Genomic DNA, 25,937 nt, shown 5'->3' with positions numbered 1-25,937 from the left:
GGAGTGGGACAAAATCCCTCCTGAGATGTGTGCAAACCTGGTGGCCAACTACAAGAATCATCTGACCTCTGTGATTGCCAACAAGGGTTTTGCCACCAAGTACTAAGTCGAAGGGGTCAAATACTTATTTCCCTCATTAACATGCAAATCAATTTATAACTTTTTTGAAATGCGTTCTTCTGGATTTATTTGTTGTTATTCTGTCTCTCACTGTTAAAATACACCTACCATTAAAATTATAGACTGATCATTTCTTTGTCAGTGGGCAAATGTACAAAATCAGCAGGGGATCAAATACTTTTTTCCCCCACTGTACATGTATGGAAAATAAATAATAAATAATGTAATTAAAAATCACAATACCTTATAAAATGTACACATAGAAAAAAAAAGAAAATAGATTTACTATTTACAGATACGTTTTTGTTTTGTTTTTCAAACAGAATACAAGGACATACATTACAAACGAGTATTTACACTTCCTCTACAGACGGTGCTCGTGTGTCACTGTCAGTGGCAGATTTAGGTATAGGCAACATGGGCAGCTGCCCAGGGCGGTATCTTGCCAGGGGTGCCTGCACAAAAAAAATTGGAATGGTGACATTTGCGCAATTGGTTTTCTATCGCTCATTTGCACGTCACGTCAATGATATCATGTCACCGCGGGGGACTGTGGGTCAACTAACCTTGTCGGAGTGTGCGCCCTGATTCTAGTTTGTGAGCTAGGCATGCTACTGCCTGGGAAGGTCTCCCATTCAGAAGTACGAGATGGGGAGGGGGTAGGTTGACCTCAGGTCTCATTACATGGGTAATGTATTGATGCTTGAGTGCCAAATCAACACAAATGGATAAAAAAAGACATCAGGTGCCCAGTTTAAGAAAAAGAGGAAAGAAGAAGAGGAGAAATGTGCAAAAGATAAAGGTATGCAGCCTCAGGATGAGGAGCCATCTACCTCCTCAGACACACAGGTCTCTTCAGAAATGTTGTCTGAGCCTGAGGATGAGGATGAAGACCCATTTGCTTCCACTTCTCCCAAGCAGGATTCTTCAGGTGTGTTTGTGCGCACCCGCACATGTGTGTGTGTGTACATGCACATGTGTTTATGTGTGCATCCCTGCATAACATAAACAAAATAAATAATTTCCCTTTTGCAAAGTTTTAAGTTTCCATATTGTAGGTAACAATGATGATTGTATTATTACTAGGTATGTATGTGGGATGTTCCACCACTATAAATGCTGTGAATAACGTGTGTAAACTAATGTTCATGTGCTCCCCGTTAGAAATGCCTGTAGCAGCATTCCCACCAAATCCTGCTGCTGAGGATGAACCACTGTCTACAGACCCTGCTGACTGGCCTTCAGTTCTGACTGACAGAATTTGGACACAACTAGTTTGCAGAGGACCAAGTGAGGTACCACCTAACTTTGTTTTCCCAAGGAATGAGAGTTCGCCAGTATTTCAAGAAGACCTTGGTGAATGGTGAAAAAATCCCTAGAAGTTGGTTGGTGTATTCTGAAAGAAACAACAGCCTCTTCTGCTTCTGCTCCAAACTCTTTTCTAAGAAGAAAATTAATTTAGCAAACTCAGGACTGACAGACTGGAAACATGCAAGTTCTTTGCTGACTTCACAAGACAGCGGTCCAGAACACCAAAACTGCATGAAAACATGAGGATCACAAAAGGGGAAACAATTTATAAGCATGATATGGCACTTATGGAGGCATTGTGCAGTCTCTGGCAATTAGAAATCTGGCACTAATGGGACAGACAGAAACACTGTACTCTCCATAAAATGGAATTTTCCTCAAAGAGGTTGAACTGATGGCACAATTTGATCCAGTCATGAAAGAGCACCTTAACCGTGTCCAAAAAGGGACCTCGAGTCACACCACCAGCTACCTTGGCCACCAAATACAGAATTAACTCATTGATTTGTTGAGCAGCAAGGTAATTTCAATAATGGTGAGTGACATCAAGCTGGCAAAATTCTCTATCATTCTAGATTGCACCTCAGATGTCAGCCACACTGAACAGTTGTCAGTTGAGATTAGAATTGTGTCACTGAAGGAGGAGCCCCACATAAAGGAACATTTTATGGGTTTTTGGAGGTTTTTGATTCTCAGAAGATTAGAGGACAGTCTTATGATAATGGGGACACCATGAGAGGCAAAAACAAAGGTGTCCAAGCCAGACTCCTGGAAATGAATCCAAGAGCTCTATTTGTGCCATGTGGGGCTCACACATTGAACCTGGTTGTGGCTGATGCTGCTAAAAGTTCTGTCGATGCCACAGGTTACTTTGGCATCTCACACAAACTGTACACCTTGTTCTCAGCCTCCACACAGCGATGGGCCATCCTGAAAAAACATGTGGACATCACTTTGAAGATGTGGACTGAGACAAGGTGGGAGAGTAAAGTTAAGAGTGTTGAGTCACTGAGGTATCAGGCAGCAGTGGTGAGAGAGGTGAGGGATCAAACCAAAGACCAATTAAGACAAATAAAAATTGAGGCCTAGTCCTTGTCAGAGGCGGTGGGATCATACCGCTTCATCATCTATACAGTGGTGTGGTATGACATCTTGAGCCAGATCCAACATGTGAGCAAGTTGATGCAGTCTCCCAGTATGCATGCAGATATTTGCAGTCAGTCTTCTCAGAAAGACAGAGAGAGGTCTTGGCAACTACAGGGCAACAGGCTTTATGACTGCACAAAACGTCAGCCAAGGATATTTGCGAGCGTATGAATGTAGAGGCCCTTCTACAACAAAAAAGGCTGAGGTCCACAGCGGCACTTTTCATGTGTATCATTTGATGAGCCTTTGAGTGATCCCTGAAGAAACTGGAGGTGACATTTTTCAATGTCGTTGTTGATGCTACATCCTCAGCCCTTCAGGAAAGGTTTTCCACATTGGAAAATGTGGGAGAGAAGTTTGGAGTGCTGTCAACCTTCCAAAGTCTCTCAAATGAGGAGCTGACAGAACAATATGAGGTCCTTAGTATGACACTGCACTATAAAGAACACTCAGACTTGGATGGCAAAGAGCTTGCACAAGAAATGAAGAACTTTCCTGACTTGCCTTCGAAGACCATGACCCCTGCTTGAGCTGCTGATATTTATACATGAAAGGGAGCTCTCTGAAATGTATCCAAATCCTACCTGAGGTCCACCATGTCACAGGAATGCCTTAGTGGCCTTGCTGTCATCAGAATTAACCATGCAATTGCTGGGCAGATTTCTTATGATGATGTAATTGATGACTTTGCATCAAGGAAGGCAAGAAAAGTCAGGGTTTAGATGGCAGTTGTGCAATTTAGTTTGTGTGTTTCTTGTTTGAAGTGCAATAGTGTAATAATCAGGTTCCATTTCAATTGGAAATACAGCCAGTACCTAATGGGAAGAGACTTCTAACTTGCCAATCATTGAAAGCATGTACCAAAGCTGTCCAGTAGGGGCCCTGCTGGCAGGGGGAAGACCCACCCCCAGCATCTGTCTCCTCCTGACTGCAGCTCCCTGCCATTTCTTCTTTCACCTGCCTGTGATTGTGCTTTATTGTGTTTTTGCTTTCAATCGCCTTAAAGCTTTGAGAAGTGTGCTCACCTGCTCTTCGGAGTTTGGTAAAATTTTTCCTAATCCTCTACGGAGTGTTATTTCAAATTTGTTGCCTCTTCGGAGCTCAGACTACGGTCTTTTTATTATTTTTATTCTCCCGGTAGGAGAGCATGCTCCCGTAGCCGAAGGTCCCCGAGAGCGAGACTCTCCCGCTTCAGATCATCCAGATGTTCCACTCCGCGGACTCCTCCATGCCGCAGGAGACAGGAAGCGGAAGGAATTGCAACACTGCAGTTCGGGGAGATGAGTCACAGGCTGGACACCCAGCAGCAGATACTAAACACTGTGGTGGCGCGACTTCCGCCGGAAGAGGACGCTCACCATCTCCCTCAGCTGCCACCACCACTTCCACCGCCACTGGAAGAAGCGCTGTCCCATGTGGAGTCGCGCTCAGACATATTTGATCCTCCACCTTCACAGAGGAGACCGAGGTGGCGAGTTTGGTGTCGGAGCACTTTCAAGGGCCAAGCATGGAGTTTAAGACCCTGATGAGACTGTGGCTGTGCCAGTGGATGTTCTGTGGTGCCCCCAGGAAGAGGTACCGAAAAATCGGCTTGTGAGGGAGAAGACTGCTAAACCTGTGGAGACCCTTCCCCTCCTTGACGATTACATGGACATTGTGCAATCCCCATGGAGATGGCCGGCTTCTGCTCCTGCGACTTCTAGGCAGGCGGATGCTATGTACGCAACAGTGGGGGCAGAAAAGAAGGGACTGGGATCTTTCCCACCGATAGGGGACTCGGGTGTCCAGGCTGGTGCAGGTGAATGCACTATTAGGCAAAAAAACACTTTGCCGTAATAAACAATGCAGAACCACAGACGCCATGCTGAAAAAAGCGTATTCTGCATAGACGTCAGCGGTCCGGGTCAATAACGCACAAGCCATTCTGATGCTATACATGGGTCACCTGATGGGACGCCTGAGGGAGCGCCAGTCTATGGCAGATGTGGAGGAGATGGAGCTGGTCAATGCTTACATGACTGACTTGCTGCGAGAAGGGGCGAAGGCCATGGGGAGATCCCTCGCAGCTATGGTAGCAACCAGACGCCATCTGTGGTTGATGCAGGCAAAGCTCCAGGACAAGGAGAAGTCTGTCCTCCTCGATGCTCCCATCACCCCAGGTCAGATGTTCGGAGAGACGGTGGATATCTCTATTGAACGATCCGTGAAGGAGATATGCTGAAATCCAACAGGCTAGATGGCAGCCACAGCAGTGCCTATGGAGCTCCCAACAGGCCGTGGCTGAGGCAGGGGAGGCCTCAACCCAGGCCACAACAGTCCAGTGGCTCGCAGCCTGAGCAGTGCCGCAGAAGCCTGCCGCAGGCGAGAGGGAAGAACAGGCTCTCCGGCTGGAAGCCTAAGGGCAAGGCAGACGCCCAACAGCCCCCTGCGGAGCCACAGGATCAACCCCCCCTCCCCCCCCACCCAACAGACCACGGGACTCGACCAATGACAAGCCTGCACCCACGACTCCTGGGTGCGAACGACGATGACCCACGGTTATGCCCTCCAATTCCACTCTGGCCCCCCCCAGATGTCCCGAAAGGGCTGAAGCTCTCTCTCAGGAGATTGCTGTGATGCGGTAGAAACGATCGATATGACTAGTGGCCGACAAAGACTGTCGTGCAGACTTCTACTCGGGGTACTTCCTGGTGCCAAAGAAGGTGGAGGCTTCAGACCCATTCTCGATCTGAGGGGCCTCAACATGTTTCTGAAGAAAAGACCCTTCCGCATTTTGATGGTGCAGTGTATCCTCCAGTCCGTTTGGCCAGGCGCCTGGTTTACGTCAATAGACCTCAGGGACACTTACTTCCACGTACCCATCTTCCTGGCGCAAAGGAAATACCTGCGCTTTGCCTTCCAGGGCCAGGCGCACAAGTTCAATGTGCTGCTGTTCGGCCTTTCACTGGCTCCCCACACATTCTCGAAGTGCATGGACGCAGCCTTGGCCCCCCTCAGGACAAAGGGGATAAGGATCCTGAACAACCTGGATGACTTGCTTGTGTGCGCAGACTCCAGGGTTCAGGTGGAGGAACATACAGCAGAGGTCATATGTCACGTGACTGCACTGGGTCTCGCAGTTCACATAGAGAAAAATGCCCTTGAACCTGCACAGACAGTGGGCTTCTTGGGAATGAAGCTGGACTCTCAAAAACTGCTTGCCTACCTGTCGAGAGACAGAATCGAGTCGTTGGAGAAATGCCTGGCGTCATTCAGAAGGGCATCGACTCTCTGGCTGGTCAATTTTCAAAAACTGTTGGGGCTGATGGTGGCCGCGTCAAATATTCTTCCTTTGGGCCTTATGCACATGCGCCCATTGCAACACTGGGTAAACGCCCACAAGCTACACCCAGCGAGACCCAAACACCACCCACTGACAATGACCTCCGGCAGACACTGTCCTGGTGGAGAAATCGGAACAATCTGCACCTCGGCTCCCCCCTCGGATGCCCGCAGAGACGGGAAGTCATCACCACAGACGCCTCCGAAACAGGCTGGGGTGCTGTCTGGAATGGGATGGGAGTCCAAGGAGTGTAGAGCAGCCTCTGGTCAACTGCACACATCAACATACTGTTTTATTGTTTATAGTATTTTACATTACATATAAAAACAATTCAATTTTTTAATACTTATGATTAAAAACTTTTAAAATACAATTCTTAAGATCACATAACATTTTTAAAATCTTTGTGATTTAACAAAAAAAAAAAAAAACTTAACTTTAAATAAACAAGTGCACAAAACAACAAAACAAACGTGATTAAAGCAAAACTGCTAACCAACATAAAAGTCAAATACATTGAAAATAACTGAAAATGCATTGGACAAAATAAAGAAACAATTAAAAAGGTAAAAATAAAAAACAAACAAAAAAGGTCCAATGCATTTAAAATTAAATCCAAAACGGACAATGTATTTGACAAAAAAATATAACAAAACTAAACCAAAAAACCCCTAAACAATTTGTGTTTTAAAACCAACTAAATCTTTAAAAACAGTTAAAAATTCATTCTTAAAAGTCATTTTAAAAACAATCATTCATAAAATGGTTAAAAGATCTTGGACTCGGGCTCCAGCAGGGGGAACTGACCATCCCCGGAGGTGATCATCATGGGATCCTGAGCTCCCCCAGATCTTGTATATGCCAGTTCTTATAGGCTTCCTCCTTGCCCCTCTGATGGACCTCCAGATTGACGTAGTCTCTCACTAGCACCATGCCCCTCCGCGCGATGACAATCAGGTCCAGCTCCTGCTTATTGAATAGACAGATATTCCGTCCCTCCCACAGGGCCTGCTTCACTGCGCAGACGACACGCCACCAGCACCTCAGGGTGGAAGATGTTAGTCCCCTGGCAGGACCGTATAAGATCTGCTGGGCGGTCGCCCGCGCAGGAACGGCAAACCTGTGGAGGAACGGAGAAAACAGGAGCCAGACCCTGCAGGCGGAGGGGCAATCTCTAAAGATGTGAGCCTCCGTCTCCTTCCCCAGGCAACCCTTATAGGGGCAGGTGTCATAAGGAGCTATGCCCCTTCTGTGCATGAACACTCGGGTGGGGAGACACCGACTCACAGCCATCCAGGAGACATCTTTCTGTGTATTCGTGAGGCAAACGTGCGTAGCGTCAGCCCAGATAAACCGGCAGGTTTCGGGAGGGAAATCTTCTATCCGGCTGGTCTCCTGGGTAGATCTCATCTGGCTACAGATGGTCTTGTAATCCCAGGAGGCCAGCACGACTTTATGAAGGCCTACTTCGAGCGCAAAGGCTCGGAGCGCCCTGTAGAATGGCGGGGGATCCCACGAGTGCGGCCTGGTGTTATCCATGGCGCAGAGGCCGAATGGTCTCAGGCTGCTGACAAAATAAAAGCGGTTCATAAAACTCACTTTCTTGCCAGCAGCCTGGATGTTCTTGACCACATAGGCCAGCCCCTGCGCCTTTATCAGCCGCACAACGTCTGGGACCCCCCTGCCTCCATCCAGGGTACCCTTCACCATCTGCACTCTTTTCAGCCTCTCCATTTTGCTCCCCCAGACAAACCGAAATATAATTCGGGTCACTAATTTTGCGATGACCTTGTCTGGGGGGAAGATCATTCCTACGTAGAGGAGTATCGGGAAGAGGATGGCCTTTACGACCAGCACCTTACCAGCCATCGTCAAGGTCCTTGTGCTCCAGCCGTGGATCTTCTTTTGGACCTTAGATATGGCCTCCTCCCAGCTCCGGGTGCCCGTGTTGGTCCCGTCGATCGTGATCCCCAGAACCTTGATAAACGGCTTCACAGGGAACACGGTCGGCGGGCCCCGGCCGACAGGCCATGCCCTGGAGAGGTAGACCTCGCTCTTGGCCTTGTTGACAGCGGCCCCCGTCGCCGTGCAAACCACGGCCACGTCGTCCATATAGGCCAGGGCCTTCAGTTGCTCTCCGCCGGAACCCGGGAGATGGAAACCTGTCACCCGGACGTCCCGGCGGATCGCCTGCATGAACGGCTCCAGACAGAGGACGTACAGCAGGGCCGACAGGGGACAACCCTGCCGGACCCCCGACCTGACCGGAAATGGTTCGGTCAGGTGGCGGTTCACAAGGACCCTGCTGCTTAGACCGCTGTAAATGATCTTAACCCATTTCCTCAGGCCAAGAGCGAGACCCATCCTCTCCATGACGAGCTGCAGGTATTCGTGGCCCACTCTATCGAAGGCTTTCTCCTGGTCCAAGCTGATTAGGACCAGGGGAAGCCCTCTCTCGTTCGAGTAGGCCACGACATCCCTGAGCAGCATGGCGTTGTCGGCCGCCGATCTCCCCCGGGCACCACAGACCTGGTCGGGACCCACGACTTGAGGGAGTGGCCGCTGCAGCCGGAGCGTCAGTGCTTTGGCCAGTATCTTGTAGTCGGTGCACAGGAGGCTGACCGGCCGCCAGTTCCTCAGATCTTTTTGGTCTCCCTTCTTGTGAAGAAGGGAGAGGATACTCTTCTTCATAGAAGGGGCCAATCTGCCCTCTCTATACATCGACCCCAAGACCTGGGCCAGATCTTCTTTAAGCACCTCCCAAAAGATCTTATAGAACTCAGCAGGGATCCCGTCGGGACCCGGTGTCCTTCCAGAGTTAAGACTCTTTATCACCTGGGAGAGTTCAGTGGTGGTGATCTCTGGATCCTCCTCCTCCTCCTCGTCCCCCTCATTGCGGGACTCCAACAGGGACAGAATGTGATGGATCAGATTTTGATCCACCACCTTCTGATCATACAACTCCCTGTAGAAATCCCGCACCACTGTCTCAACAGCCTCTCTGCCCTCCACCTCTTGCCCCGAGGAGTCGATCATGGAGGACATTGCAGGCCGCCTCTCCTTCGTTTTCTTGAAGAAGAAGCGGCTGCATTTCTCATCGTCCTCCATGATGCGGACCCTGGAAAGGACCTTGATCTTCTCTTGCTCCTCCACACATCAACATACAGGAGCTGCAAGCGGTGTGACTTGCCCTGCACCACTTTTGCCATGGTCTGGCAGGAAGACACATGCTGGTTCGGACAGACAACACGTCAGTGGTGGCCTACATCAACCACCACAGAGGCCTACACACCCCCAGACTACATTGTGTGGTGTGCAGACTTCTCCGGTAGGCGCAAGACAATATTCGCTCCATACAGGCAATATACCTGCCGGGCGTGTCCAATACAGAGGTGGACATTCTATCCAGGGAAGGTCCGTACAGCTCAAGAGTGGAGACAGATCTGTAAGAGGCTGGGACGAGCTCGGGTCGACCTCTTTGCAACACAGGCAACGACCCACTGTCCTCTGTGGTTCTCCCTGGAGACGGGAGGCGGCCCCCTGGGTGTGGACGCCTTTGTTCACTCATAGCCGCAGGAACTGCTGTATGCCTTTCCCCCACTGCCACTTCTTCCACTGACACCGGAGAAGATTCGCCAGGAAGGAGCTCAAGTTCTCCTGATCGCCCCCCGGTGGCCGAGACAATTATTATTAATATTTATTATTATTATTATTATTTTTATTTCTTGGCAGATGCCCTTATCCAGGGCGACTTACAACATAAGTGCAAACAAAGTGAAAAATACAGAGAAGTACAAGGCATCAAGCATTACAATTCAACTTAGCTAAAACATAGCAATTCAAAATAATACATTTTACAAATTACAATTTACAATTTACACAAGTACAGTAAGAGACTTCGTACATCCTGGACGGTGAAAGCTAAGTGCTGTCAAGATGTAGGGTTACAGACGAGGGCTAAGGGAAAGGGAGCAAGGAGGAAAACAATCAAGAACGCGAGGAGCATAATAAGTGCTATCTAGCAGGGATAGAGGACTAATATTACAAGGGCTGTCGGAAGAGATGCGTCTTGAGTAAGCGCCGGAATGAGGTCAAGGGCTCTGCTGTTTTGACTTCGGTGGGCAGGTCGTTCCAACACTTAGGGGCCAGGGATGTCAGAGCTCTGGATGAGCTGGAGTGGGTGGGTAGTGGATGCAGGCAGGCCGGCCAGGAGGGAGTTGCAGTAGTCCAGGCGGGAGAGGACCAGTGACTGGATGAGTAGCTGAGTTGAGTAGTCGGTGAGGAAGGGACGGATCCGGCGTATGTTGCTCAGGAAGAATCTGCAGGTGCGCGTCAGCGTGGTGATGTACTGGGAGTAGGAGAGCGCAGGATCGAGGGTGACTTCTAGATTTTTAGCGGAAGAAGAAGGAATGTGGTGGATTCCAAGGGGATCGAGATGGGGAGGTCAGCAGAAGGTGAGGAAGAGTGGGGGAAAAAGAGGAGATCTGATTTGGAGAGGTTGAGCTTGAGGTGGTGCGAGTGCATCCAGGCGGAAATGGCAGACAAGCAGGAAGAGATGCGTGAGGGGATGAGAGGGTCAGAAGAGGGAAAAGACAGGTAGATCTGGGCATCATCAGCGTAGAAGTGGTAGGAGAAACCATGGGAAGCGATGAGGGGGCCCAGGGAGCGAGTGTAGAGAGAGAACAGGAGCGGGCCCAGGACGGAGCCTTGGGGAACACCTGTGAGGAGAGGTTGAGGGGTGGATGAGGAGCCTCGCCATGTCACTTGGTTAGACCGGTCGCTGAGGTAGGAGGAGAACCAGGTGAGAGCAGTCCCAGAGATCCCAAGGTCAGCGAGGCAGGAGAGGAGGATGGAGTGATCAACGGTTCGCAACACAGGCACAGATGATCATCGCAGATCCATGGCAGCTTCCGATTCAATGGGACTTACTGAGCCAAGCGGAGGGATTGCTGTGGCACCCCAATATACTTACAAGTTGTCAGCTTTCCAGAACTGGGGCCAGTTGCACTAAAAAGGTCTTACTTTTAAGTCTTAGCCTTAGTCTAAGTCCTGTTAAATTGGACTTGCGTAAGACCTCACAATAAGACCGTTGCACGAAACAAAACCCCTGCAGGTCTTACATTAGCCCTGGCTTACCTGATGTTGCTAAGCAACAAAGTATGATCTCATTATTTTTGTGAAGAACTTAATAAAAAATAAAAAAATAGCTGCGTGTAAAGTAAAAAATACAAATTTCACAGAAGATGAAAAACTTGCAATAGTTGAGCAACTAATCATAAGAAAAGGGGTACATTTTGGGGGAAATGCTGACAAAAATAAAGCCTGGAATAAAATAACACAAAACGCAAATGCCATCAATCCTGCTGTAGTGCGCACTGTAAATGTATTTTTAAAATCGTTTTTTAAAAGCACTTCGTTTCACGTCACTGTTCATGTTATCTTTAAATACAATCAATACAGTACAATCAATAATAGAAAGTGAATACTACGTAATTACGAGTTCAACGAGTGGTTTTTATACATACATCTCGCTGACATCTACATTTAATAAGCACGTTGAGGGGGGCGAACACTTCCTGCTTTTGCTCATTACATTTCTTAACCCTCTAGATACTGTGACAGCTTGTGCAAATCTACACAGAGAGACAAACCTCACTGTGATCGCATCATCTGATATAATAGTTGAAACACTTGTTATATTAAAAATATATAAATGCATCACATAATATGCATATTGTTTTGGAGTGATGTTAAATGCAAATACTAATTTTAACGTATGCCTATTTGTATAGTTACAATTATTAATATATATTGCTTATTTTACAGCTGTTTTACTGACTACATAACAACAGGACATTTACTTATTTAATTCCAGATTCTGGAGATATCAGCCCCATTCAAATTAAAAAAAGAAAAACTAGGTTCAAAGAGAGGACCTTTACATTGAATTGTTGGAACTACAGAAGGGAAATCTTTTGATGTAAAGGGAAAAACTTGATCTAGAAATCAAAGTGTTAAAGTTAAAAATGGCAAGATTTGAGTTAAAAGGGGAAGGAGAAAAGTATTATTGTAATTTATTGAGTTGTTGGTTGTTAATACAGTTGTCATTCGTTATAATAGATACTAGATAACATATTTGAATTCATATTGTAATAGTTCACCTAAAGTATTAATACAGTTTTTATTAATTAAATTAAACATTTCAGTGTCAAATTAGTTGCAACTATTATTAGTTAAACTTCCATTACTTTGTATGTAGTTAAGTATTTATTTATTTATTTTTTAGAGCTTTTGGATTCTCCTGTGCTATTTCTGACTTATTTGTATGAGAAGGGTTTTGTCTTTCCTTAAATATCCTCTCTTGATGAAATGCCCTTTCATATAAAAAATCTAAAATACCTGGCATATGTGCTGCCATGTTGGTTTCATGTCAGTTTCTATAGCAAGTTTTCTATAGTTTCTATAGTTTTCTATAGTTTTCTATACCTTTTTCCATTTAAGCCTGGTGTAGGGTAGACTTAAAAAATGACAAATTTAAGACCAAACTGATTCTAATTTTGTTTGTGCAACAAGCCTATTATTTTTGGGATAAATTTAAGTCTAACACCTAAAAAATGGTCTTAAAAGCCACTGGGGCCGGTTGTACTAACAGGATCAGAAAACAGGATCGGATCCAGGCTCACTGGATCCGGATCATGAAAAAGCGTTGTACGAAGCAGATCAAGATCCGTTGATCCAATTATTGAGCAGCGCGGGCGGTGACTCAGCAGTTTCCTATTGACGTAAACTGGCTCGTCCGTCTCTGTGCGGCTGTTTGGACATCTCAATACAATCATACACCTTTCAGAAAACGATACTGTGCTGTATTGCTGACAGATTTATTAATTAAACATTCAATTAATTAGTCCGTAATCCGTAAAGTTGTCCGTCGAGGACATTGCCCATTGGATCGGTTAAAACCTCACTAAGTACACAACCTTTCCAGTTTCTTGCTCTGGTGTACGTCTCACAAGCTACGCCACTCTTTCTTTAACTCCTCAACTATAAAAATAATAGGCTAATATAATAATAATAGTTTGCCAATAATCAATTGTATTTATAACATGCTTTTCTCATACCCAATAGCGCTACAATTCAGTAAAAACAGACAAGATCAAACAGGCAACACCGCAGTAGCAACTCAAGTGTATTTAAAAAAACTTGCAACTAAGAGAGATCCTTAACAGCTTTTTAAAAACGATGGAGTGGGCACTTCTCAAAGCGTTGCGCAGCCGTGGAGCTGCTATGTAGGCTCGATCACCTTTCGTCTTCAGTTTGCAATGGGGTGCTGGAGAAATACGAGCTTTTACATTATGTTTTACAATAATGTAAATAAATAAAAACCTAATCGCACACAAACTACACCTCAACATAAAGACGCAAAAGTAGAAACATTATATTGTTTATTTGAAAGTACAAATCTTTGTAAATAATGTAAGTCACATTTTCATTGTTTATCTATGCTTAACCAGACTTGTCTACATCGATAATGTTACCTATTTGCTGAAATCTGCCGGTTGCAAAATCTCTCAATGCTAAACGCAGCTTCAGACGTTTTGGTAATTATGGCTGCACTTCGATGTAGGTCCTAAAACACGATCAGTTATGTCTGCGAGGTTAAATTTGCTTCATGCTGTTAATCTATACTGCTTTCATACGTCTTCCTCCCGAAAAACCTCTAAAGATTTTTGCCTGTCTTTAAATACCCGCGGTCTGCGTGTTTGACGCCCGCGAACTATACAAGTATATGAAGTATACAGAGTTCCTGCATTTTAAAAAGTCGGATCAAGCTCTGATCCTGGTCAAAAGCAGGATCTTTTTTGAGCTCAGATCTGAGCTCAGCTTGAACCCTGATCCGTTTAGTACAGGGGTGTCAAACTCAATTTTACCACGGGCCATATGATCATTTCAAATTTCATTCGAGGGCCACATAAATATTTGCTCATCCCTATTTATAATTCACTGTCAATTGAAAAATTGGCAACACTCATAGTTAGATTTATACTTTTTTTTACTTTTATGATTATTCAAAACACACATTTGACCTAATCGCTGCTCTGAGGGGGTTAATTTGTTTAGGACAGTGGTTCCCAACCCTGGTCCTGGAGTACGCCCACCCTGCTGGTTTTTGTTCCAACCGAGCTCTCAGTTACTTAATTGAGCCCTTAATTGAAGTAATCATGTATTAAATCAGAGCCTTTTAATTATTTTAAACAGTATGGGGATTAAGTTCAGTATAACATTGTATAAGTAAAGTATTATCTTATTAAAGAACCAACTTTCTTTTAAAAAGTAAAATGTAACCAAATCATTACATCAATTAATGGTAATTAAGTAATTAAGAGCTCAGCTGGAACAAAAACCAGCAAGGTAGGGGGTACTCCAGGACCAGGGTTGGGAACCACTGGTTTAGGAGACCTGACACCTTTTTCGTGAGACTAGCTTGTCAATGTCCGGTGTAATGTGTTGTGCTGAAGCGATCTTCAGTATGCAGTGTAGATGTCATTGTGAGGTTTGGGGGGATTTGTTGAGCTTCATCCGTGAAACAGCTGTCCGCACAGGTCTGCGCTTCAAACACAGAGGACTTGTGCAGCGCGCAGGCGGGTCTGTGGTACCGGCGCTGTAATAAGGGCTCTGCGCCTAATTGTGTCATTGATGCAGGACTGTATAATTAAAAACCACTTGCACACTGCGTCATCTCCAAAGGTCTTGTTAAGAGCATGCAAGTTCTCCTTTTGTAATTGCGCAGCGAGCAGCAATCTTCATCAAACCAAAAGAATAATCGAAAATAGGAGTTTAAACAGAACAAACTAATCTCAGTATAAGACCGTAAAATATAACCATACATGAAAACAAACACCAGTACAAATACAAGAGAACAACGAAATAGTGCAAAGTAAAAAACAAACCCAATAATAGAAACAACCCAATAGTGTGAAAACAGCGATTGATGCTCGCTAGAATAAAAACACGGGCAATTAACAATTGAATACATTCAGATCTCAAATGCAACTGCTTAACATCACTAAAAGAGAATAAAACATTTACCTCGGGTAGCCACAGCCAGGATGCGAAATGCGCCACCAAATCTTGCCCTATAAATAGACATAATTACGATACTAGTATATAGATGTGATTTAACAGAATATAATACAATACTTTGGCGATGCAGCCAGGCTTACTAACAACAGCAGAAACCAGCACTGCTAGAGGCCCTGTGTATAGTGATACAATAACTTGACAATTAGTCAATTAGGACACCGGTTGAAATTAGGGAACAATGCATCAAACTGAGAAACCCCATTAGTCATAAATTGTAGCCACCTGTTACACATGGTTTGTTGTAATTTATGTTTTTAATTCAGCCACTTTGTGCAGCCTCTGCTCTCTCTCCAAACACCCAGTACTTCTCTTTGTGTTTAGTCTTGTAGTGCCGCCGTATATTGAATTATTTCATTACGTCTAAACTCTCCTTACAAACGAGGCATACAGGTTTTAAACTCTGCTCCACAAACAGATATTCCCACTCCCAGCTTTCCTGAAACACTCTACCTTCCTTGTCGATTTTTATTTTCCCAGACATTTTGAGTTGAGTTTATTGGAGATTACTGAAAGAGCAGGAGCACGGAGAGTAACTCAGCCTGTGATTGGCTGTTAAAACCCTACCTCGCGCCAATGACACTCGCAATGGCTGATGGGAATTATAGTTTTCACACGCAATTTCTGCATTCACAAGCTGTCATGGGCCTAATTACGTAATGATACACCACCTTTGCAGGGGCCGGATTAAAACCATTGGGGGGGCCGTATTCGGCCCGCAGGCCTTGAGTTTGACACCACTGATCTAATGTTTCTACTTTTGTGTCTTTATGTTGAGGTGTAGTTTGTGTGCGATTAGGTTTTTATTTATTTACATTATTGTAAAACATAATGTAAAAGCTCGTATTTCTCCAGCACCCCATTGCAAACTGAAGACGAAAGGTGATCGAGCCTACATAGCAGCTCCACGGCTGCGCAACGCTTTGAGAAGCGCCCACTCCATCGTTTTTAAAAAGCTGTTAAGGATCTCTCTTAGTTGCAAGTTTTTTTAAATACACTTGAGTTGCTACTGCGGTGTTGCCTGTTTGATCTTGTCTGTTTTTACTGAATTGTAGCGCTATTGGGTATGAGAAAAGCATGTTATAAATACAATTGATTATTGGCAAACTATTATTATTATATTAGCCTATTATTTTTATAGTTGAGGAGTTAAAGAAAGAGTGGCGTAGCTTGTGAGACGTACACCAGAGCAAGAAACTGGAAAGGTTGTGTACTTAGTGAGGTTTTAACCGATCCAATGGGCAATGTCCTCGACGGACAACTTTACGGATTACGGACTAATTAATTGAATGTTTAATTAATAAATCTGTCAGCAATACAGCACAGTATCGTTTTCTGAAAGGTGTATGATTGTATTGAGATGTCCAAACAGCCGCACAGAGACGGACGAGCCAGTTTACGTCAATAGGAAACTGCTGAGTCACCGCCCGCGCTGCTCAATAATTGGATCAACGGATCTTGATCTGCTTCGTACAACGCTTTTTCATGATCCGGATCCAGTGAGCCTGGATCCGATCCTGTTTTCTGATCCTGTTAGTACAACCGGCCCCTGGGGTGATCTCAGTGTTCAGAGCACTGATGATGTGTGTGTCGGGGGGTGTCAGCTCGAGGCAGCAGTGTGGAAATTATTATTTTGGAGGGGGGGAAACTCCTTCGTGGCTCTCTCTGCCACCCTCCACACAGCCCTGGTGGCGCTGCTGCAGAGAGCCCAAGGTCGTTGGTGCCGGTGTGGATGATGATGCAGGCTGGGCTCCCCAGTGTGTGGCATGGCGGTGCAGCAGCTGCAGGGCTCCCTCTGTGTCCCTGCAGTGCAGACCGCTGACATGCCGCCGGGGAAACTGCCAGGTATTTTACATTGCTGTCGATGAGTAGCACCACCTCAGCGCCCAACTGCCTGTTGGTTGACATGTTCGGGGTGGTTGGGGCAGTGGCGATGGTCTGCATGGTCGGGGCAACAGCGGTGGTCCGGACAGCGGGGGTGGCTGTGGGTCTGTGGAGCTGCTCCCTCAGTCCCTGCAGCTCTTTACTGATGGTCTTCTCTTTGTGCTGCATCTCCTCCCTAATGCAGCCCAGCTGGGTCCTCAGGCTGTTGTTCTCCTGCTGCAGGGTGCTCATCTCGCTCCTCAGCTCCTTGATGGCCGACCTGCTCTCTCTCTTGAGCTGAGTCACCTCGTCTCTGAGTTACTGGGTGAGGCTGCTCTCTGTGGGTTGTGACAGTGTGAGCTCCCTGAACTCCACAAACTCCAGCTCCACCAGGGACAGACACTCCGGCAAGTGCTCGATGTCTCTGGGTATGGTGGTGATAGAAGCGAGGGGTTGGTTGGGATCAGGTGTCGTGCTCTCTTGACTTGGAGCTGGATCCTAAAGGTTGGTCCTCTTGGGGGAGGCAAGCGTTGTGAATTATTTCTCCTTCTCTGTTTTTTAAAAGGAGGTCAGGCTGGCCTCGCTGCCCTGGATCAGCACAGTCCCGGGTTGCTCTTCAGCCCCTCCAGTTTGTGCTCCTTCCTTGTTTTTGCATTGCTGGCCTCAGCAGGGTACTGGATCTCCCTGCTCTCTGCATGCTGACTGGTCTCCATGACAACCAGAAGTTTTGAGACGTGTTGTTGCAGTTTACCAACTGAATTTCCAACTGCCACTTTTTTAATATAAACTGACTACTAAACTTTAACTTTAGTTTGATATTATATTAATATTATATATTATTAGTAATTACCTCTGCCTCGGTTATTGTCTTTCTTCCTTCTAATTTAGTTTTGTCATTCTTTCCTTTCCTTTCTTTATTCTTCTGATTCTTGTCTTCGGGATGTTTTTATAATATTTCTCCAATATTTTCTTTTTCTTTATTCTTTAGTGTTATTACTTCATGTCTTTATTGTTAATTTTTGACATTTAATTTCACCAAGAAACTATATATTTTAAATAATTTAGGAGCTCATAATTTCAGTGACTGTTCTCTCTCTCCTCCCTCCCTCTCTCTCCCATCCAACTCTCCAACTCTCTCTCCCCTCTCTCCCCTACTCTCAACCTCTCTCCCTCTCTTCCACTCTCTCTCCCTCTCCGCAGACACCCCATCCCAGCGCGTTCAGTTCATCCTGGGGACGGAGGAGGACGAGGAGCATGTCGCCCATGACCTCTTCACTGAGCTGGACGAGATCTGTGTGCGGGAAGGGAAGGATGCCGAGTGGAAGGAGACAGCCAGGTGAGAGAGAGAGAGAGAGAGAGAGAGAGGGGAAGGGGAAGGGGAAGGGGAAGGGGAAGGGGAAGGGCGAGAGAGGTCAGTTCCAGGCTGAGCACTGTGTGGCGCTGTGTGCAGGTGGCTGAAGTTCGAGGAGGATGTGGAGGACGGGGGGGAGCGTTGGAGCAAGCCCTACGTGGCCACATTGTCCCTGCACAGCTTGTTCGAGTTGCGCAGCTGCATCATCAATGGTAGCGTCCTGCTCGACATGCATGCCAGCAGCATCGAGGAGATTGCAGGTCAGTGACGCTCCGAGAAACAGCCAAGCACATACTGAGCACACACAGAAAAACACCCTCACACATTCACACTCACTCTCTCACACACTCTGTCTCTCACTCTCGCTCACTCACACACTGATGCCCACTCACGCTGCACTGTCTATGTGTAATGCTACGCAGGGCATCTGACAGGCTGGCTGTGGGTGTAGTGGACTGTGGAGAGCAGTGAGCGAGCACTGCTGACATTGAAAAATAGTATGGGCTCAAATTAGCGCCATAAGTAACAAATTCAAAATAAGAAAGTTGAGAAAAAATTGATGTTGAGATCAAAAATAAAACAATCGAAAGCAAAATGTATAGAATTGTAAACAAAAATAATTATATCGAAAGCAAAAAAAAAAAACTTTTTTAAATCGAGAGCAAACTCGAACTGATTGAGTCCATTTCACTGACGCGCTCGCCTGGAGTCCCTGTCTCACTGATTGACTTAGGAAGAACCGTCACTCAAACCTACTGGACCAATGGAGACCCAGGATCCACGCCTCCCTGTAAATCCCGCCCTCACGGCAAAACAGCGCCAAAACTCGTAAACGAAAAAAAAAGAACCGAAAGCAAAGATCGCAGCATCGCAACCACAGACATGGACTGCAGGCGAGTTCTCGATTTAACATTATTTGCTTTCAAGGTTGTTGTTTTTTTTTTTTGCTTTCGATGTATTTTTGTTTTGTTTACAATTCTATACATTTTGCTTTCGATTTTTTATCTCAACATCAATTTTTTCTCAACTTTTTTTGTTTACAATATATATATATTTTGAATTCGTTACTTATGGCGCTAATTTGAGCCCCTAAGTTTCGCACATCGTATCGGCTGATGCCCCTTTTCCACTAGCCCCGTTTATCTGCACCTCAGCGTGGCCGTGCCGTGCGTGCCGGGGGGTTTCCACTAGGGCTCAGCTGCACCTCCGCCTGTGCTGGACTAGTTTCAGACGGCAGTTTCGCACATCGTATCGTCTGAGTCCCAAACTGGTCCGAGGCACGTACTGTGACGTCATGACGCAGCGCGCCTGCATTCTGAAATTGTAACTACAGTAATGGCGGCCGCCCTCGATGCGAGAGATGCGGTAGAAACTTTTCCAAAGAAGGAATATGTGTGTTTACCGTGTGAAAACAATTAATCTGGAGCAGTTATTAATGCACGCTGGAAAAGTGACACACAGGATTAATTGCTTGACACAGAAAGATATTTAAGAGTGTTTGAAAAGATCTCGAAAATCATGCCGGAGAAAGGACTGCAATACAATACAATGTGCCCTGACGAAATACATTGCTTTTTTTTGTTATAAATACACGCAAACATGAAATATTCGTCCTGGATTTTAATTAAATGTCCCGATGTCTTGTAAATTATCTCAAAATTATTTAAATGACACGGTTTTTAGCTCCCCCTGTTTACACTATCTTAAAACTATTAAAATGTTTAAAACAGAAGCTAATTTTTATGTGATCAATCGCATGAAGAATCGTATATTTTAATTATATTTGTAATCCCTAGTATCGCTATAACTATATGTTAATGTTAATCCAAATATAGACGCTTTACCGACTGCAGAAATACAAACCCTACAAAATTTAGCGATTAATACAACTGCTCCATTCATTACGGTGTCAGTTTTTTTTTAAGGAGTCCCATTCAATTAAAAGCTGATGCCCCGCTATGTTATTGATGTGACTCTTTTATTTTGCACATTGATAAAGCTGCAGGTATACAGAGAAAACATGCTAACACTGAATTTGTGAAAACTGTTCCAGTAAGTTATGGATGCCAGAGTGTTGTAGCCGTATTTATACACACATGTATGAGTTCTGCTTAAGAAACTGTGACTGTCATACTGTATTTTTCATGATATAGATATGTAGCGGCTACACGGGACAGATTTAAACCCAGCGCACTGTATTTAATAATGCAGTTCATTCTGCCACAGCTAAATAATTAGCGAGAATATCTAAGACCCCGTTCACACTTATTAGGCCGGCTCTGGGCCGCCTCAAATTTAATCCGGATTTTTACAGACACCCTGTTGACACTTGCGGTTTTAGGAGCCTCAGTGCGTTCCCATATGCGGGCGAAAAACCGGCTTAAACGAAATGCATGCCGGGAATAAACAAATCTGCTTAAACAAACCAGTGACGTATGACATTACGTCTGCTTACAGGTGTATGCGCTGTATTCATAATCACAACTTATTAATATCGATTGGCTATTGTTCGGTTCTATATTTTATTTGAAAGTAATCTTAACCCTTTGCAGCCGAAGCTTTCTAAAATATGCTGGTTCAATGGGGAATCTAATTAATATGTTTCCCTTTTCAAATGTCTATCTTCGGTTCTGCAAGTCTAAAAGTGCTGTTATACACCCGAAAGCGAAGCACCTTTATTAGGACATCTGCATTAAATCACAAGAAGTCGTGTGCATTGAAAGCAGCCTGTGATGCGTTTGTAGTTGTATATCCTCAGACAGCAGCGCTGCGCACTTCTGCGGTTTCTGTTTTAACTTCATCTTCATTCACATTGTAAACAGCGCTTTCATTTCTGCATCGGCCCAGTTTTTACCTCTAACGCTGGCATTTGTGATTGTACTGCTCAGCTCAATATAATCGCATTTCGGATTGCATAGTAAACAGCTGGTCTCGTATTAAAATGCACTGATTTGAATGGAAACCTGCTTCGGTTAAATTTATATCGTTTTAATGCAAAATTCGGATAAGTTATGGTCCCGTTCACAATTTCACAATGCAATTTCCACGTGTAAAATGCATAGTTAAATTTCAGACTTCAATCATACTTAGTACAAGAACAAACAATAGCAAGTTTACCAGCTACACACTTTTATTTCAATCGACCGAGTAGTTTGAACTGTTTACATTATAACTCATTACTCTAGACTTTTTAATATATACAAAGATGTGAGCTAGTGAAATGTATCAGTACATTTAAGGATCGATATGACATTCAAACAATATAGAGACAATACTATTGACTGTTCCTGTCAATAGGAAACTGCTGAGTCACCGCCCGCGCCGCTTAATAATCGGATCAAAAAATCGGATCAGCCACGCCTTTTCATGATCCGGATCCAGTGAGCCCGGATCCGATCCTGTTTTCTGATCCTGTTAGTACAACCGGCCCCAGAAGCCAGCTGGTTGCCATTTAAAACCTCCATAACAATCACCAGATTATTTGAAGATGAAAAACAGTCTACCATCCTTTTGAACAGATTGATCTATTGCCTACTTTGAAGACTGTGAGAAGCTCTCTCTCGATAGCAAATATGGATAGAGATTATAGCCAGGTTTGTCCTATTGTATTCCATTCGTCTTGATCCATTTCCTGGAGGAAAATTCCCCACCTGTCGCCATTTTTCTGATGTAAGTTAGCAAGCTAGCTAGTTAACCCTCCTCCTAATCGGAAAGGTTCTGTTCAAATATAACGCCATCCCCTGGCGCTGTGGTTAATGATAGGAACTCATTGAAGACCCAGAATGACACTGAAAATAAAAACTCAGGCACAACACGTCAAAATATGATTGGTTAGTCATACAATCACTCCATACAGCCATATAGCAGCTTTTTGTTGAAGGCCCTTGTATGAGGAGCCCACACCATTTTCACCTAGTAACTGTATTTGAGCATTTTTGATTGGATAATGCCCTTTTATTATTGTTCCCTTTCAAAAATACACAGCAATGACAAGGGGAGGATTAATTTACAATTCGCTAATAATAATGTCAATATTATATAATATTATTTACATTAATGTATTATGCAACATTTAATTTGATTTATCCCAGGCCTTCAGTTAAGGCCTGAAGGCCCTGATGGCACTCCATTGTTATTTGTGAATATATTATATGATTGCTCTGGCTGGACTCCATTTTCAGTTCACTAATTTAGCCCTGTTCCTAGCTTTAACCATAACCATCATCCTGTGTGTCTGTCTCTCTGTGTTTCCCTGTGTGCGTCTGTATCTTTGTGTGGCTCTCTGCTTCTCCCGGTGCAGACATGGTTCTGGACCAGCAAGAGGCTTCGCAGGAGCTGGACGAGAGCGTGCGTGTCAGGGTACGGGAAGCTCTGCTGAAGAAGCACCATCACCAGCGAGAGAGGAAGAGGAACAACCTGTTACCCATCGTGCGCTCCTTCGCTGAGGCCGGACGCAAACAGTCAGAGCCACACAGCATGGACAAGGGTGGTGAGAGAGGGGGAGAAGGAAGGGGAGCGGTTGGGAGAGAGGGTTGGAGAGAGAGAGGGGGGAAAGGGAGAGAGGAGAGCAGGAAGAAAGAGAAAGAGATGAGGAGAGGCTGAGAGGGAGGCTAAACCTGCTAACGCCATGCACCTGGACCAGGGTACTAACAAGGCAGGTGGTGGAGAGCAGAGGAAAGGGATAGAGTGGGAAAGAAAAGAGAGTGGACAGAGAGAGAGAGAGATAAAGAGAGAGTGGTGCTCAGCTGTATGAGTGCTGGGGTCAGAGTGTCCCTGTACTCTGCTTGTGTGTGCAGCCTGCGGCTCAGTGTGTTCAATCTAGACTGATGACCCCAGATCTCACCTCCCCTCCAGGTCAGACTGTGTCCCCCGTGGCACCCCCAGTCAACTTAGAGGTCAAGAACGGATTCAACCAGGACAACGGACAGGTGGACATGAGCAAGGTATGTGCATGTATGTTTTTGTGTACTCAGTGTGTGTGTGTGTATGAACTCATTGTGTGGGTGTGTTGCAGGGAGCTGCATTGGTGACTCACTGTCTTGTAATGGAGGGCCATTGTCTGGGAGTACGAAGACATGATACACAACAGAGAGAGAGAGGGGAGAGGGATGGAGGATATTATAGATTAAAGTAGGGGATTCAATTGAGGTAGAGAAATTACTGTGTTTAACTGTCGCTGGACTGAAGGTTTTGAAGGGACTTCTATTTCTACTTCTTCTTCTACTTCTGAAGGAAGAATGTGGGGATGTTCAAATATTAAACAAAAGGGGGAACCACAGAAGTATTTATATAGCCTGTGTATATTTATAAACAATGGGGCAATGATTCATTCCCAGCCGGGCTGTCAGCCATGGGAATGCAGCTTCAGCTCTGGTGTGGTGTTACACAGTGCCCTCTACCAGGGAATAGTGGTATTATAGCCCCACAGTGTTTGTATTGTGAATATAGGTACACTTACACCCTCTTTCTCTTTCCCTTCCTCCCTGTCTCTCTCGCCCTTCATCTCTCTCCCTCCAGGTTGATCTGCACTTTATGAAGAAGATTCCCAGTGGTGCAGAGGCGTCCAACGTGCTGGTGGGGGAGCTGGACTTCTTGCAGCGGCCGGTGGTGGCTTTTGTCCGGCTGTCTCCAGCTGTCTTATTGACCGGGCTTACCGAGGTCCCCATCCCCACCAGGTCCGCCCCCTCCCTCTGTCTTTCTTTTCCTCTTCCCTTTTTTCTTTCTTTTTCAGCTCTATATCTTTACTTCACTCCCTCTTTCCTCACACTTTCCTCACACCTCTATCTCTACCTCTACTTCTTTCCCTATCGCTCCCCTTCGCTCTCCTTCTCTCTCACTCTCGCTCTGAGACCTTCCTCCACCCCTTCCTATCTCTCTTTTATTCTTATCCTTTTCAATAGTGAGCTTGTCCTTGAGGAGAGAGTAATGAACAGGCTGTGAAGACTGAGACTCATCAAACCCTTCACAAGACATTTCAATTCCTTGCAGAAAAGAGCAAGAAGTCCTCCAATTACATTGCACTTCTATTGTTTCATCTTGTGTGAGCAGCTGTAAGGGCCCTGTGAAGAGGAAACAGAAAATTATTCACAATGAATTGCTGTTAATTTGCCTTAATTGGTCTTAATTGGTCTTAATTGTCTTGGTTCCTCCTAGGTTCCTGTTTATCCTGCTGGGCCCAGATGGGAAGGCACAGCAGTACCACGAGATTGGGCGCTCCATGGCAACCATCATGACTGATGAAGTAATGCCCCACCCCCCCTCACACAAACTGCAGAGCTGCACTCTGGCATTGTACTGCGCTCAGCAATTACCTTTAGTTTACAAGACTCATTCTTTAATTTCCCCACTCTCACTCTCTCTCTCCCTGTTAAACTCTCCCTTCTCTCACTCTTCCCATGTCATTCCTTCTTTCTTCCACCCCCCACCTCAGATCTTCCATGATGTGGCGTACAAGGCAAAGGACCGCAGTGACCTCTTGGCAGGGATTGATGAGTTCCTGGACCAGGTGACCGTGCTGCCCCCTGGGGAATGGGACCCTTCGATCCGCATTGAGCCACCCAAAAATGTACCCTCACAGGTGAGGGGGGGCAGAGCAGGGTGGGGTGGAGTGGGGAGGGGAGGAGCAAGAAATGTTGGACTGCAGCTTGTTTGATACTCTTCTGTACTGTACTGCACTGTGCTGCTCAGTACTATACCATGCAGTATTATGCTGTACTTTGCTGTGCTGTGTAGTTCTGTCCTGTACTATTGTAAAATTGTGCCGTGGGGTAGAGAGTGACATGGGAATGATTCTCGAGTCCTGTCCCATTTTGTCCCGTGTAAAAATGTCCCATCCCATCCAATCCAATCCCATGACAGACATTAATTTTTCAATCCCGTCCCATTCTGCCCCGTCAGAATTTTTCCCGTCCCGTCCTGTTCCGTATATATATATATATATATATATATACACTCACCTAAAGGATTATTAGGAACACCTGTTCAATTTCTCATTAATGCAATTATCTAACCAACCAATCACATGGCAGTTGCTTCAATGCATTTAGGGGTGTGGTCCTGGTCAAGACAATCTCCTGAACTCCAAACTGAATGTCTGAATGGGAAAGAAAGGTGATTTAAGCAATTTTGAGCGTGGCATGGTTGTTGGTGCCAGACGGGCCGGTCTGAGTATTTCACAATCTGCTCAGTTACTGGGATTTTCACGCACAACCATTTCTAGGGTTTACAAAGAATGGTGTGAAAAGGGAAAAACATCCAGTATGCGGCAGTCCTGTGGGCGAAAATGCCTTGTTGATGCTAGAGGTCAGAGGAGAATGGGCCGACTGATTCAAGCTGATAGAAGAGCAACTTTGACTGAAATAAGCACTCGTTAGCAAAGCATTTGTGAAGCCACAACACGTACAACCTTGAGGCGGATGGGCTACAACAGCAGAAGACCCCACTGGGTACCACTCATCTCCACTACAAATAGGAAAAAGAGGCTACAATTTGCACAAGCGCACCAAAATTGGACAGTTGAAGACTGGAAAAATGTTGCCTGGTCTGATGAGTCTCGATTTCTGTTGAGACATTCAGATGGTAGAGTCAGAATTTGGTGTAAACAGAATGAGAACATGGATCCATCATGCCTTGTTACCACTGTGCAGGCTGGTGGTGGTGGTGTAATGGTGTGGGGGATGTTTTCTT

The 25,937-nt window shown here is 45.4% G+C and overlaps 1 protein-coding gene across 1 annotated transcript in view; it reads left to right on the top strand.

Annotated features, from left to right (window-relative positions):
- The window catches only part of LOC136752928 (electroneutral sodium bicarbonate exchanger 1), a 55,619-nt gene that overhangs the window by 15,759 nt on the left and 13,923 nt on the right, over positions 1 to 25,937 (top strand). The window contains exons 4-10 of the mRNA XM_066708657.1: positions 18,101 to 18,236; positions 18,351 to 18,511; positions 22,552 to 22,740; positions 23,106 to 23,194; positions 23,769 to 23,926; positions 24,405 to 24,492; positions 24,682 to 24,828. Of these exons, the coding sequence (XP_066564754.1) occupies positions 18,101 to 18,236; positions 18,351 to 18,511; positions 22,552 to 22,740; positions 23,106 to 23,194; positions 23,769 to 23,926; positions 24,405 to 24,492; positions 24,682 to 24,828 (968 nt within the window). The remainder of the gene's footprint in view (positions 1 to 18,100; positions 18,237 to 18,350; positions 18,512 to 22,551; positions 22,741 to 23,105; positions 23,195 to 23,768; positions 23,927 to 24,404; positions 24,493 to 24,681; positions 24,829 to 25,937) is intronic.

This window comes from Amia ocellicauda, chromosome 7 (assembly GCF_036373705.1).
Source record: "Amia ocellicauda isolate fAmiCal2 chromosome 7, fAmiCal2.hap1, whole genome shotgun sequence".
Classification (NCBI taxonomy): Eukaryota; Metazoa; Chordata; class Actinopteri; order Amiiformes; family Amiidae; genus Amia; species Amia ocellicauda.
This window is presented reverse-complemented; position numbering and strand designations above follow the sequence as displayed.